We start from the raw sequence: 14,104 nt of genomic DNA on the forward strand, positions 1-14,104 counted from the left end.
CGTGCGAGAGAAAAATGATTCTTTCTTTTTCTCGGAAAAGAAAAAAAAAAAAAAAAGAAAAAACAAAGTTACAGCTATCCGCTGTAACGCGAGTCGAAGATGCGCCGTTTCTAAAAATCTTCCTTTCCCCTTCAAATTTCAATTGCGCAAAGGCTGTCGTGGATGAGCTGTCACTCATCATCCTTTCACATTCACACGCTATACATTCCTCTACTTTTTTAAAACATGAAACACTTAATTCGTATTTAAAAACGACGTGTTACGGCGTGAACGTTCACCCACGATTGCCTCCAACTCAGAAGGTACTCAGACATTTCTTACTAGAATCACGTTGCACGTTGCTTTATACACGTTGAAAGTTCCCGAGATCGAGATTATCGGCGGCCCCCTGTCGAACAGACACGACGCAGAGGGCGGGGGAGGTTAGAGAGAGGGATACTTGCACACGCATTTCGATGTCGTTTATGCCCATTGTTTCTTTCGATATTTCATAGAAACTTAAAACCGCTAAAGCTCGTTTTGTTTCCGTTGCGCCCGTTAAAAAACTACTTATAACTCGAATTAACCGACGAAACCACGATAGCGCGCAACAATACAATCGGTCGATCCCCTAAGTTTCATCATTTTCTTAAGTTCTCTTCTTTTTTTATTTTTATTTTCTTCTTCTTCTTCTTCTTCTTCTTCATCTAATCGCATGAAAATGTTCTCGTACCAAAATATCTCTACGGTCGTTATAAAAAACGCGATTTATTTATCTTTTTTTTTCTCCTCCTCCTTCTTCTTCTTCTCTTCACGTGAAAGCAACAGCGACACGAACAACTTAAATTTAAGAACGATCCACTTTCACCTATTATACAAGACTAAGCCCCGGCTTCTCTCGAGGGTAACCTAACAGATAAAACGATACTAATACAAGCGTAGTTCATTTTTTTCTTTTTTTTTTTTTTTTTTTTGTTTCACGCGGAGGAAAATCTTCATAGACACCGCGCTCCTCATGGGGGCGGGAGGAGCGGGGAAGCGTAGTTTCACTGACTAGAGCGTAAGTCTCTTACTTTTTTTTTCTTTCTTCTTCGTCGTCTTGTCGGTGTTTATCTTTGGTATAGTTTCGTTCCTCGGCCCTGGCATTCCTTTCGTCCCGCTTCGTGCTCGTTAAATTAAATACGCGTCGGATTAAGAACTAAATAGCCTCTAAATATGCGCGAGTGAACTGGTAAATGAAATGACTAGTTGATTAGGAACGATCGAAATTAATGTTGAAGGGGTCAGGACAGTGTGAAATTTTCAAAAAATCAATTTTTCCTTTTTTTTTTTTGTTTTAAATAGTAGTTTAAAGTCCTAGCCTTTAAAACGATTTATTTGGGGGTATAATAATAAATCCGCAGAATAATTGAATTTGTGTATCACTGTTTACAACTTTAAGCAGTGTTATAAAGTGTAAATCGTGTGATTTAAATGTTAGTTTTGGCGAATCGAATACTGGGGGACTTGGATTCAATTTAGTTGTGAATTGTAACAACTGTGAGCCGCGATATATAAGTAAAAAAAAGTAAGTGGAGGATATATATGAAAAATGACGTTCTGAAACTAGGTTTTTAGAAACGGTGTGCGAGATATCTCGGAATCTAACCAACCATTTACTGTGAAACTTGGTGCGTATCTTTAGTGTAACATTTAATTAGGAATTGACGATCGAACATTTTTGAATTTTTAACAATTTCGAAAAATAAAACGTGGAAATTTTTGGCATAAATTCGACACATCAAAAACAAATAGCTGCCATTTCCATAATTCTCACAAAAATTTAGTGTAACATTTAACTAGGAATTGACGATCGAACATTTTTTAATTTTTAACAGTTTCGAAAAATATAAACAATAAAACGTGGAAATATTTGGCATAAATTCGACACATCAAAAACAAATAGCTGCCATTCCCATAATTCTCACAAAAATTTAGTGTAACATTTAACTAGGAATTGACGATCGAACGTTTTTTAATTTTTAACAGTTTCGAAAAATATAAACAATAAAACGTGGAAATTTTTGGCATAAATTCGACACATCAAAAACGGATAGCTGCCATTTCCATAATTCTCACAAAAAAACGGAAATGTTGGATCGTCAAACCCTAGAGAATGTTGTTTACTTTTGAATTATTTTTGCCTTTTTGTTGCAGCTAATCCGATAGACAATGTAAAGAAAAGTTGTGTAAAAGTTTAACAAGAGCCTTCTGTTTTTCTTTTTGCTTTTTCTAAGTTCACAATGTGTTAAAATACCCACAAAAGCTCGTGTGTCAATCAAACAGCGTAGTTTCTTTTTACTAGCCGTCCAAAGTATACGTAACTTTTAGGCCCGTATCACACTGTCCTGCCCCCCCTCCCCCCCCCCCCCCCATCGTCATCCGCAGCTCGTTTTTCCGCGTAGAAAAGTTTACGTTCTGCCATGCGCGTCTGTCGTCTAAAACTGAAAAACATTGCGCATTTGGAAATTACTGGCTGGATCGTTAAATGATTGGAATTATCGAAGAAGATGTTGGACTTCTTTTCCGACTTGGATATTCCCTCGATCGATCGACTGCGAATTTGAAAGGTTCTGACTAGATGGGCGAGGATCAAGAAATTCTTCCCCCGATTCCCTCGTTCGTCTGTGAATACGTGAGTATTCGAGTATTATTTTATAAACGATCTCTAAGCTCTCGAGGAAAAAAATGTAGAAACGCCGTTGGTCTCGCTGGCGTGTACTTTGTGACAACGAGGAAATTACTCAACGAGGAGAGGATGTTCTATAATTTAGGAGAGCGAAACGAGAGAGCGACCCTTTCGCCATCAATGGTCATTCCTGCATTCAACAGGTGGTCCAGTTTACGTGAAATGTTGATGAAAACCTTCGACGTGTGCCCATCCTCCCGCCGTCGCTTCCATTGTACGCCAAAGGCGCCGATGGAACTTGGGGAAAAAAGGATGCCTCGAGGAAATTACGTGTTCGCGTGGAAACTTTTCGCGATCCCGACGTCGACGGCTATATATATATATAGCTATCGAATATCAACCTTAATTCGCGAAATCACCTCGGCAATGATCAGCTTACGACGTGCCATATATCGATTTTACCTAGTCGCGAAGATATTGCCGTGTTCGTTTGTGAAACGAACGCCGAGAAAAGAAAATGAACAAAAGCACGCGGAAAGTTCAGAAAAAACGAAATCTCGATTGCTTTCAATCTGTGCTCGTTTTATAAAGTATTAGGACACGCCAGAAAGAAGTCGAATATTTCTAACAACGTGTTCACGGTCCTGTATCAGATCAGATTCCAGAAGAAACATTGCTGCACGATATCTAAAAAAAAAGAACTCTCAAGTATCAGAGAGAAGATCATTAAATCGACAAGGCAGTCGGCGCGCACATTGCGAGGCGCACGTTGTTTCCATTGGATCTCGAAAGTTCTTCGACTGGAATTGACCGGGTTTTCCCCATCAACGATCGGCGATTCGAAATGAATTTTTACTCACAAATTGATGGTCCCTCGATAGTATTGCATCGATTTTCGCCGCGTTGTTCGTTCGTTCGTTGCCCATCTCTATCACGTAGCCAGGCCCTTTCATCGGAAACTGAACGAGCGTCGTTTCGTTTCGTTTCCACCCTTGATGCCACGCGAATATCGATTTCACCGGACGACCAGAGCAGAGCAGAGTCTCGTCGAACCGTCCGCGGACGAAAGGAATGCCGTTTGAATCGCGTCATCCGAAGGAACACGCATCTCCTCACCTCACGACAATTCATCCCTCTATTCACGTTCCATATTCGTCGAACGTTACTCCCTCTGTTATCGCGAAACGCGACTTTAATCTCACAGTTTATACGCGTACCGCCTCTTCGCTCGTACAAAGAACGAAACGAGAATGCAAAATGTTGACTCAACCACCAGACGCACTCTCGTGTTTTGTCTCAGTTTTGTCCACCTGCTTTATGGAGTTTCGTCTTTCGAGAACGCAATCTCCTTTTCGGTGAATTTCCTTTTTCCTTTCCTCGATAGCTTCTGGCGTGACTTGAACCGCGAATCAAAGTGCGAAGTTTCGAAATCGTTTCGCTTACCCAGAAATTCTGGAAATTCGATGACTGATTGCGGCTGTTGACGACGAAGAATCACCTTCTGTCGACGACGGTGAAGTTCTTCGTTGTTTCTTGTGTTTCGCGGACGACTCGTTTCTACTTCATCGTTTGATCAAGAAACGTGAAATTGTTAGGAGTCTGGCAGGTACAGGAAGGGACACGACGAAGCAGTCATTGCCGCAGCTATCGAATCCTAGAGATTGGAATTGGAGGGTTTCTTCTTGCATTATTTAAGTTCCTCGTCTGACGTGTCGCCTGGCTGGAACGAAAAAATTTGCACGTTTTGATTCACTCAGGAAAGGAGAATTTCTCTACAGACTTAGTGATCTCTGTCAGAGATCTTGGCACTTTGTCATTCAAGTATTTTATACTAATCAGCCAAACGTTTTTCAACTTTCAACGATCCTTTTACTCTTGTAATTAAATAAAGATTTAATTTATATAGATATTTAATCTTAATTTGTAAGCAAATAAATAAATATTTTTACTCTTGTAATTAAGCGAAGATTTAATTTATATAGATATTTAATTTTAATTAGTAAGCAAATAAATAAATATTTTTACTCTTGTAATTGAATGAAGATTTAATTTATATAGATATTTAATCCTAATTTGTAAGCAAATAAATAAATATTTTTACTCTTGTAATNTGAATGAAGATTTAATTTATATAGATATTTAATCTTAATTTGTAAGCAAATAAATAAATATTTTTACTCTTGTAATTAAATGAAGATTTAATTTATATAGATATTTAATCTTAATTTGTAAGCAAATAAATAAATATTTTTACTCTTGTAATTAAATGAAGATTTAATTTATATAGATATTTAATCCTAATTTGTAAGCAAATAAATAAATATTTTTATTCTTGTAATTGAATGAAGATTTAATTTATATAGATATTTAATCTTAATTTGTAAGCAAATAAATAAATATTTTTACTCTTGTAATTAAGTGAAGATTTAATTTATATAGATATTTAATCTTAATTAGTAAGCAAATAAATAAATATTTTTACTCTTGTAATTGAATGAAGATTTAATTTATATAGATATTTAATCCTAATTTGTAAGCAAATAAATAAATATTTTTACTCTTGTAATAGAATGAAGATTTAATTTATATAGATATTTAATCTTAATTTGTACGCAAATAAATAAATATTTTTACTCTTGTAATTGAATGAAGATTTAATTTATATAGATATTTAATCTTAATTTGTAAGAAAATAAATAAATATTTTTACTCTTGTAATTAAATGAAGATTTAATTTATATAGATATTTAATCTTACTTTGTACGCAAATAAATAAATATTTTTTTTCTCGCACAGATGCAATTATTTTCCACAGATTCTACTCTGATATTCTCCACTTTCTAAACTTTACTTCTGCTCAATTGCTCCGAAAACTACCTTCAATAAATTCACTCGCGAATTTTTGCCGATCGTTCCTCAAATCTCACGGACCAGCAGAAAGACCGTGCGAAAACTTACTCGATGGAGTGCAGCGACACTAGCGCCAACAGTGAGCCTAACTCCGGCGAGTCTACTGGGGCGCGTCTGGGTCGTTGTTGAGCTCGTCGTTCTCCCTCTGACAGGCGGACTCCAAGTGCTTGTTCAGGTAGGATTTGAGCGCGAACGATTTGTGACACTTGTGGCACTCGTAGTTCTTGTCCGCGGAGTGGGTCTGCATGTGGGCGCGGAGATTCGACCGGTCGGCGAACGCTTTGCCGCAATGCGCGCACCCGTACGGCTTCTCGCCCGTGTGACTTCTCAGGTGGCCTTGCAGCAGCCACGGCCTGGAGAACATCTTGCCACAGACGCCGCAGCTATGTGTCAGCTTGTGAGTCAGCACGTGCATCGCCAAGGCTGGCATGCTCACGTACGCCTTGCCACAGTGGATGCACTTCTTCGCCGACTGAGAGTCGATGCTCCGGTGTGTTTGCTTGTGCCGCGACAGGTTCGACGACGTCGCGTACTGTTTGCCTGAGAACAGAGAATTGCTGATGAACGATGTGCTGGCACGAGAGTAACTGGCATTCGAGGTTGTATGGATTCTCTGTTTTATGAGAGAAAGGGAGTGAGTAATTTTGTAAATGTGCACAGTGCTTCGTTTATATGAACCGAATTTTAGTCAATTAAATATTATTTTGATATTTTAGTCAATATATTATTTTATATATATATTTTTTTAATTCAATATATTATTAGTGACTATATATGTATATATATATTTTAGTCAATATATTATTAGTCAATATAGATATTTTAGTCAATATATTATTCGTCATATATATATATTTTAGTCAATATATTATTTTTCATATATATATTATTCAATATATTATTAGTGATTATATATGTATATATATATATATATATTTTAGTCAATATATTATTAGTCAATATACATATTTTAGTCAATATATTATTAGTCAATATACATATTTTAGTCAATATATTATTACATCAATATATATATTTTGGTCAATTAAATATTATTATTTATATTGCAATTTTTAATAAAAATGTAAAATAAAATGTTTCAAGTGTTTCAAAATTCAAATTCATTATATTCCGATAATTAGTATGACTAAATAAGTATGATGAAATTCTGAACTGGTCGAACTCCATTTATTCGAACCTGAACTGTTAAATTGCAATGAACGAAAAAATTACTAGTTGAGCAGAAACTGTGTCGTTCAAGTTCATGCAAATGAAGTTTCAAACCGTATTTTGAAAGGCAAGAGAAAAGTATTAAGCAAATTAATTTCCATGAAAGTAAATGTTGCCCTCGACAACGTATAAAGATACTTTCAAATTCCTCCCTTGCAATTCAATTGCGAAACGTGACGGAGAAGCGAAACGAGAATTAACAACGATGGGTGATCCAACAGTCACCATCGTTGGATCCTCTCGGAAGACCTACCGCACTCGCAACAGACGTAACGTCCGATCTTCGACGTCTCAGGCGCCTCGACTGGTTCAGCCTCCTGCGCCTTCTGGATCGGCGCTATCTTCTTGTTCTTCGACCTGCCGTCGGCCACCAGCAGAGTGTCGTACGTGTAACTCGCCGGTTTCACCTCGTTCTGCTCGGTCACCGTTTGCACCTCCTTGTCCTTCTGACTTGGCTGCGAGTTCGGATTGTTGTTCTCGATGTCGCTGTTGCACTCGGACGTGGGTGGCGTTAACGGCGGCACCGCCTCTATGCTCTGATGGAACTGTGGTTGCTGCACCGGCAGCAGCTGAGGTGGCTGCTGGGCTGCCATGATCGGCGTGCACGGGATGGACGGTGTGCTGTAGGTGAGCAGAATCTCTTGAACCGGCGACAGAGGGATGAACACGCTGCCGGTTTGCTGGACTATCGCCGCGCTCGGCTCGTAGATGATGCTCGACGCTTGGTGCTGCTGATGATGCGCGTAGATGGTGGAGTTGGCCAGGTCGATGGTGTTCACTTGGTAGATGGGTTGGTCCGGTTGGTACACCGTCATCTCTTGGATGTCAGTCGCCGGCGACTCTATCACGCTCTGCGGCCCGATGGCGATGCTGGGCGGTGGTAACGGGGGCAGCGATCTTGAGAGCTCTAGTAAATCGTGTGCAGCCTCGGTCTCAGCTGCTGAACGGTCTTTGAACATCGGGGACACGTAATTGGTAATCACGATGCCATTATTGGACCCTATCCTTGAAACGGACGTGGAGTTATTCGCCGTGATTTCTTCCACGGGGGTGTGGTACGGTGGTGTGGCGGTGCTCGACGGCGGAGAAGGATCCCCCGGTGGCGTGTGATGGTGCACGTTCGCGTGTTGCTGGTGTGAACCGTTGTCTGTGTGAACTGTTGTTTTGGACGGTGATCTGGGAGCGGCGAAAGGCAACGTGGACGTGGTGGTCGTTGTGCTCTCGACGCCCTGGGCGATCGATTCTGTCGTTTGCGGAGTTACCACGGTGGATGGCGAGCTAGCGGCCGGCGTGCTGATGATCACCGACGTCTCAGTTCGCGCTATAGGCGACGATTCGCTCGCTAGCGGTGTGCTAGCGGCGCTTATCGTCGTCGTCGTCGTCGTCGTCGTGTCCACATTGCTAGGCTCGTTTACCTTCTCCTTGGGGACGTTCTGTTCGAGCGTCTTCGCTCCTGTCGTCGCAGTCGTGTCTTGGGACTGCGTGCTCAGGCATTCTACGGCAAAGAGGATAATATATCTGTAGCAACACTGCCGCGTTCTCAATGAGCAATTCTCGAACGGGTACACCGGGTACTTCGAGATACACCGTCTGTTGAATATCATTTATCAAATTTAAAATCCGCTACCGCGTTCTTAAAATCCTACCCTCAAAGCGAAAACGAGGAAGCTGGATGAAATTCAATAACCGCCGCTGCTTTTCCTCCTCCGCGAGAGAAAGAAAGAGAGAGAGAGAGAGAGAGAGAGAAAAATGAAGAAGAGAAGGGGAAAAAAAGAGGGAAATACAAAGATGAGGCGAATAACTTTGAGCAAAGGAGTGGAAACAGCGTCGTCAGCCCTATCCCGTCAGCGACAATGCGGTATTAACGAGACAACTGACGAGCGACAGCGCGGCGCGTAACTCGATTTCTTAATTTGACTTTTTAATCGAGATTTAACGAGGAGAAGGGACGCGGGCAGGCGAAGAGAGAGAGAGAGAAGCGTGCCGGGTTCTCTCTTTCTCTCTGTTGTCGACGTGCCAACTCGAAAGAGTGTCGAACCTCGTTGTAACAGCGGCAGAGAGGGCGAGACGAAGGAGGAGGAGGAGGAGGAGGAGGAGGAGGAGGAGGAGGACCAGGGATTATGACGGCAAGCATGTTGGAAACGAGGTCAAAGGGGATGGGTGGATGGCCAAGGAAAGTGTACAGACCGAGCGGATATAAAATTTCACGATAACTCGGTTATGGAAGCTGCGTGTTTCGTCTTCTCTCCGCGACCCACCTTCTTATTTCTCTTTCTCTCTTACGCCCTTGTTCCCTTTCAGGGAGTCGTTTCGGGGCTCTTGATTCGCTGTTGTTCTCTCTATTTCACGGACGCTTCTCTCGCGGGGGCAAGTTTCTCCGCTATTAGCGCGACAACGTGACGAGCCTGCAACTTCCCCTAGAGATCTACGAGTCTTTGGCTCTCGTCGGCGAATCTGGGCTACGAGAGGATCAGGCTGACAGAGCCTAATTCACGCATTACGGACTTCTTGGACACCTTTAACTTTACTTTCATCGATTCAGCGGTCTGTTGTCGAAGATCGCGCTTTGCGTTTTTAGCCATGACTGTTTCCTGAGAGAAGCCTGAAGATCCTAATTGAGGAGCTCTTTCTGTTTGAATCGATCAACGGAGCTCGGAATTTCTCCGAATTGGCTTTAAATACACTTGGTATTTGCTAATTTTAGCGCCGATTGACTCGATTGAGAGACCGCAGAAGATTCGCGAAATTAACGAAGATGAAGTGAGACAAGAGCGAGTGAAAAATCTATCTATGTTTCTCAAGGCCGCGCCATTTTTTTTTTTTTTTTTCAAATCCCAACCGAAGACTACGTTTTGTCTCGAAGCAAGTTTCTGGCGATTTTACGACGCGTGTCGTTCGTATTTCACGTTCGATTGGCCTGGTTTTACCGGGAGAGGCTGCAGGCAAGCGTGTACAGGCATTGTAACGAGTCTTAAGTGCGGTCTTTGTAGCTCCATTAACGTCTCCGGCAAGTTTCGCATGACACTCTCTCATTCACTCGATTACTGAACGCGGGGCATAAACCGAGCCCTTTACAAAACGGGGCCGTAGCTGGAAACTGCCGCCACCGGCAACGACAATTCAGACAATTAATGTAGCTTTGCCGTGGCGAGTAACACGTTACCGCGAATTACCCCGAACGCCACTAGGAATTTCCCACCGCCATGCCATAAAATATCGCCACCGCCAAAAAGTCCTTTCTCCAAATATTTGGGAAAAAGTGTTTGTTCATCGCGTTATGAAATTCACGTGGTTGATTTCCGTGGCTTGGAAAATTGGATTTTAATCGAGCAATCGAGCATTTTTGATATTTTGTTCTTTCGCGTCGAAAACGATCGAAATTTCATTCATCCACCTGTAAAGTTCAGGAATTTTCCAACGATAGGAAAAGCACTTGATGATATACGGAGGATACATCGAAATTTAGTGTATTTCAAATTTTCCTTTCTTTTTTTCTCGTTACTTTCTCCAATTTTATTTTTCATTTTATTACTTTCTTCAGTGGTAGAAAATAATCAATAGTGTAGAAAAGAAGAAATGGAGCAACAGTAGACAGATATCATGAAAGAGAATTTTATACATAAAGTTACTGCTTAATTAAATTTGGATAACAGTCACTAAAGGGTTAAAATTATAATATATTAAAATTATATTAATAATTATATTATATTGTAATTATAATTATAATATATATTAATAATTATATTATATTATAATTATGATATATTAAAAATAACTAAAACCAAGCAGTTAAAATATTACCAAGTCTACTTTTGGGCTGTGAAGCCGAAATTAAGTAAATACAAATAAGTCTTTTACTTTTTAAAATTATATTAATAATTATATTATAATATGTTATGATTATAATATATATTAATAATTATATTATATAATATTATAATTATGATATATTAAAAATGACTAAAACCAAGCAGTTAAAATGTTACCAAGCCTACTTTTGGGCTGTGAAGCCGAAATTAAGTAAATACAAGTAAGTCTTTTACTTTTTAAAATTATATTAATAATTGTATTATATCATAATTATAATATATTAAAAATAACTGAAACCAAGCAGTTAAAATATTACCAAGCCTACTTTTGGGCTGTGAAGAGGAAATTAAGTGAATACAAACAAGTCTTTTACTTTTTAATATAAAAAGAAATTTTCTAGCCACAGAAAAGTACGATTCGATGGGAAATAATTCGGAGGACACAGCGTAAGCTTTTTGAAAATAAATTTACAATGTGTTTTGTTAATTTTCTCGATATTGATTCCACTCGATGAAAGTTTTTTTTCCATCGGAATTTCCGTTACGAGCCATCACCTTAAATAAAAGTACGAACGACTCGGTGGTTTCCACGAACTCGTGGTTCATTAGTTACTTCCAGCAACATGAACAGAGCGAGGAGCAATTTAGTTTTTTGCAGAGATATGCAGAAGGTTTTCTTGCGGGAATGGTTTCCTCCAGAAACGAAACACGCGTCGGTGCAGCGCCCCAACACGAGATGAACGATATATGACTACAGGGTGAATCAATACCGCGAGACTTTGGCACAAGTAGCAACATTCGTATTAATTGTACTTAACGGCCACGTTGGCTGAAATATCGATCATTCGTTTTCCATCACGGAGCAACGTCGTTCGTTTTTAAATCTTTACGCGCGGCTGCGTCTCGGACGCGTTCGATTATCGAATCGACCACCGTTAATTTCACTTGTAATTCGACATCGCCCGTTCCCAGATTGTTCACGCGACGAGAATTATGGATGCAATGGTTTAAAATAATCCTAGCCTACTGTGCAATATATAATCAATAATTCTGGAAATCGTTTTCAAACAAGTCTCAATTCTAAGCAGAAAAAAGAAAAAAAGGATTTCAATAAATCGAATAGAAAAGATACTTATTTTTTTTCAAAGAATTAATCGAAAGATATACGACTAATTTCGAGTAAATCGAAAGATGTAGACTTTCCTCTTCATTTGGAAAAAATTTCAAGCGAGTACAGATAAATTCAAGTCGCAAAAGATCAAAAAGAAGTACAAGCAAATTCCAAGATGATAAATTAAAGTAGCGAAGTGATAAAAAAATTTCTAAAATAATTATGATAAAAAGAAGGAAATTTAATAATAAAATGAGAAAGATTTCTAAAATAATAATAATAATAAAATACCTACTACATCAAAATAATAATAAGAATAATAATAAAAAAAGGAAATTTAATAATAAAATTAAAAAAAATTTCTAAAATAATAATAAAATATCTACTACATCAAAATAATAATAATAATAATAATAATAATAATAATAATAATAATAATAAATAATAATAAAAAGAGTAAATTTAATAATAAAATAAAAAAAAATTTTTTAAATAATAATAATAAAATACCTACTACATCACAATAATAATAATAATAGTAATAGTAATAATAAAAAAAGGAAATTTAATAATAAAATAAAAAAAATTTCTGAATAATAATAATGAAATACCTACTACATTAAAATAATAATAACAATGATAATAAATAAAAATAATAATAATAAAAAAGAAAATTTAATAATAAAATAAAAAAATTTCTAAAATAATAATAATAATAAAATACCTACTACATCAAAACAATAATAATAATAATTAATAAAATAATAATAATAAAATACCTACTACACCAATAACAACAACAATAATAATAATAAATAAATAAATAAATAATAAGTAAAATAATAATAATAATAAAATACCTACTACACCAAATTATATCAAAGAAGTAAGAGGAATGAATCAGTCGACTTTCAACGTCTCAGTGTCTTTCTTACGATCGCAGCAAGTATCAGGCATCAAGAGCTAACGAATCAAACTCCCACATACTCCGTAAAACCTGAAATCTCCGATCACCTACGGTTTCTACCATAAAGAATCATGCTGATTTCGATCGTTTAATTATGGTAGCAGGACCGTGATAAGGAGAGAATAGGGAAGAACTGCGGCGTTCCTCGTACCAACGATCGTACCTTGAGCAACAGGGGGTGCGACGCTCCCTTCTATGGGAGAAACTGGAATCTGTATGGTGGTCGGTGATGGCGTGCTCCTTCCGCGACCCCAGCTCTCGAATCCTCTGGCAACATTGCTTATATACTTGTTGCACAGGGCCTTCTTCACCATGTAACACCGCGGCATCTTGGCTATTGGTTCTGTTTTCCCTCGATCCTATTGGATTAATTAAAAAAAACAACAACAACAACTCTGGCTCTCGGGTAGAGAGAAATTCGGATTTCTAATATCCTGGCTATCCTGGATATCACGTTCTATCGCAGTGTCGTTGGTACTTTCTTGAAAATACGAAACCGGATCGTGTATGAGAGAATCAACGATTTTTCTACTCCCTCGCGAAAGATTGTTGTTTCTCAGGTTCTTCCGTTTTCCGGCGTGTGTTGGACAGATTATTGGAGCAATTGTAAAGAGACGAGGGATGAAAAACGAGGAGTAAATCCTTCCGGTCTTTGCGTTACTTTCAAACAGATAGATATCTTTCTATTTTCCTCGAAAGGTCGAGTCCTCTCTTCGGTTACTTGTATTTTCACAGCACCGTGTAGATCTTCGACTCTCTCTGTCTCTGATCAAAGAAGAATACGGGCAAGAGGAGATCTCTCTCCAATTTTTCTATTCCTTCGCGAGCAGAACAGAATCCTCCCCGAAATATGGTCGATTCTCGAAGCAGAGTCGGTACTTCCAGAGCACCAGATAGACGCACCGATGACGATCGTCGTTTATCGGACAATCGATCGCGGGGGCTTTCGATTCGCGCAAAATGTCGCCCTGGTGGTCCTCGTGGAGGCCACCAGGATTACGGTTCGATTCAGCGATCAAGCAGCTGCTCTCAGCTCAGCAACACCGCCGCGTCGTCGTTTCTCATCGTCCATCTCCTCGTCCTCATCTCCTACTTCTCTTCCTCTCGCCTACGGTCCGATCGCCTCGTTCTCTTGCTCGTTTAACCAAATTCCTGTGTGTTCCCTGTGTGTTTCGCGCGGCGAAGCCGTGTGTTCCAAGCGGTTCTCGACGTACGTGCGAACGTTCTCGAGAGGAATTAGCCGAACTCGAAGTGACCGCGGCACAGCATCGGCATTCGATCGGCAACGTATTTGGTCGGAACACGGGGTCCCTCTCTTCGCCGGAAACGCCGATTTCCGATCCGCCGCGCTAATTTAATTCTAGATGTCGTTGCACGGTTTTTTTTTTTTCAAAGCTACGCGTGTGCTCCACGTAGACGTACGCGACACA

At 39.3% G+C, this 14,104-nt stretch overlaps 1 protein-coding gene across 1 annotated transcript; it reads right to left on the bottom strand.

Moving 5' to 3' along the window:
* Window positions 1–2,411: 2,411 nt before the first annotated feature.
* Window positions 2,412–13,445, bottom strand: LOC122535829 (fez family zinc finger protein erm-like). Its single transcript, XM_043667672.1, has 4 exons — window positions 12,838–13,445; window positions 7,041–8,282; window positions 5,606–6,097; window positions 2,412–4,367 (listed from the first exon to the last, which is right to left on the bottom strand). Exons 1-3 carry the CDS (start codon window positions 13,001–13,003, stop codon window positions 5,658–5,660), a joined length of 1,848 nt encoding a protein of 615 aa, XP_043523607.1. The 5' UTR covers window positions 13,004–13,445; the 3' UTR covers window positions 2,412–4,367; window positions 5,606–5,657.
* Between the last annotated feature and the right edge of the window lie 659 nt (window positions 13,446–14,104).

This window comes from Frieseomelitta varia, unplaced genomic scaffold (assembly GCF_011392965.1).
Source record: "Frieseomelitta varia isolate USP_RPSP 00005682 unplaced genomic scaffold, Fvar_1.2 scaffold_778, whole genome shotgun sequence".
Taxonomy (NCBI): Eukaryota; Metazoa; Arthropoda; class Insecta; order Hymenoptera; family Apidae; genus Frieseomelitta; species Frieseomelitta varia.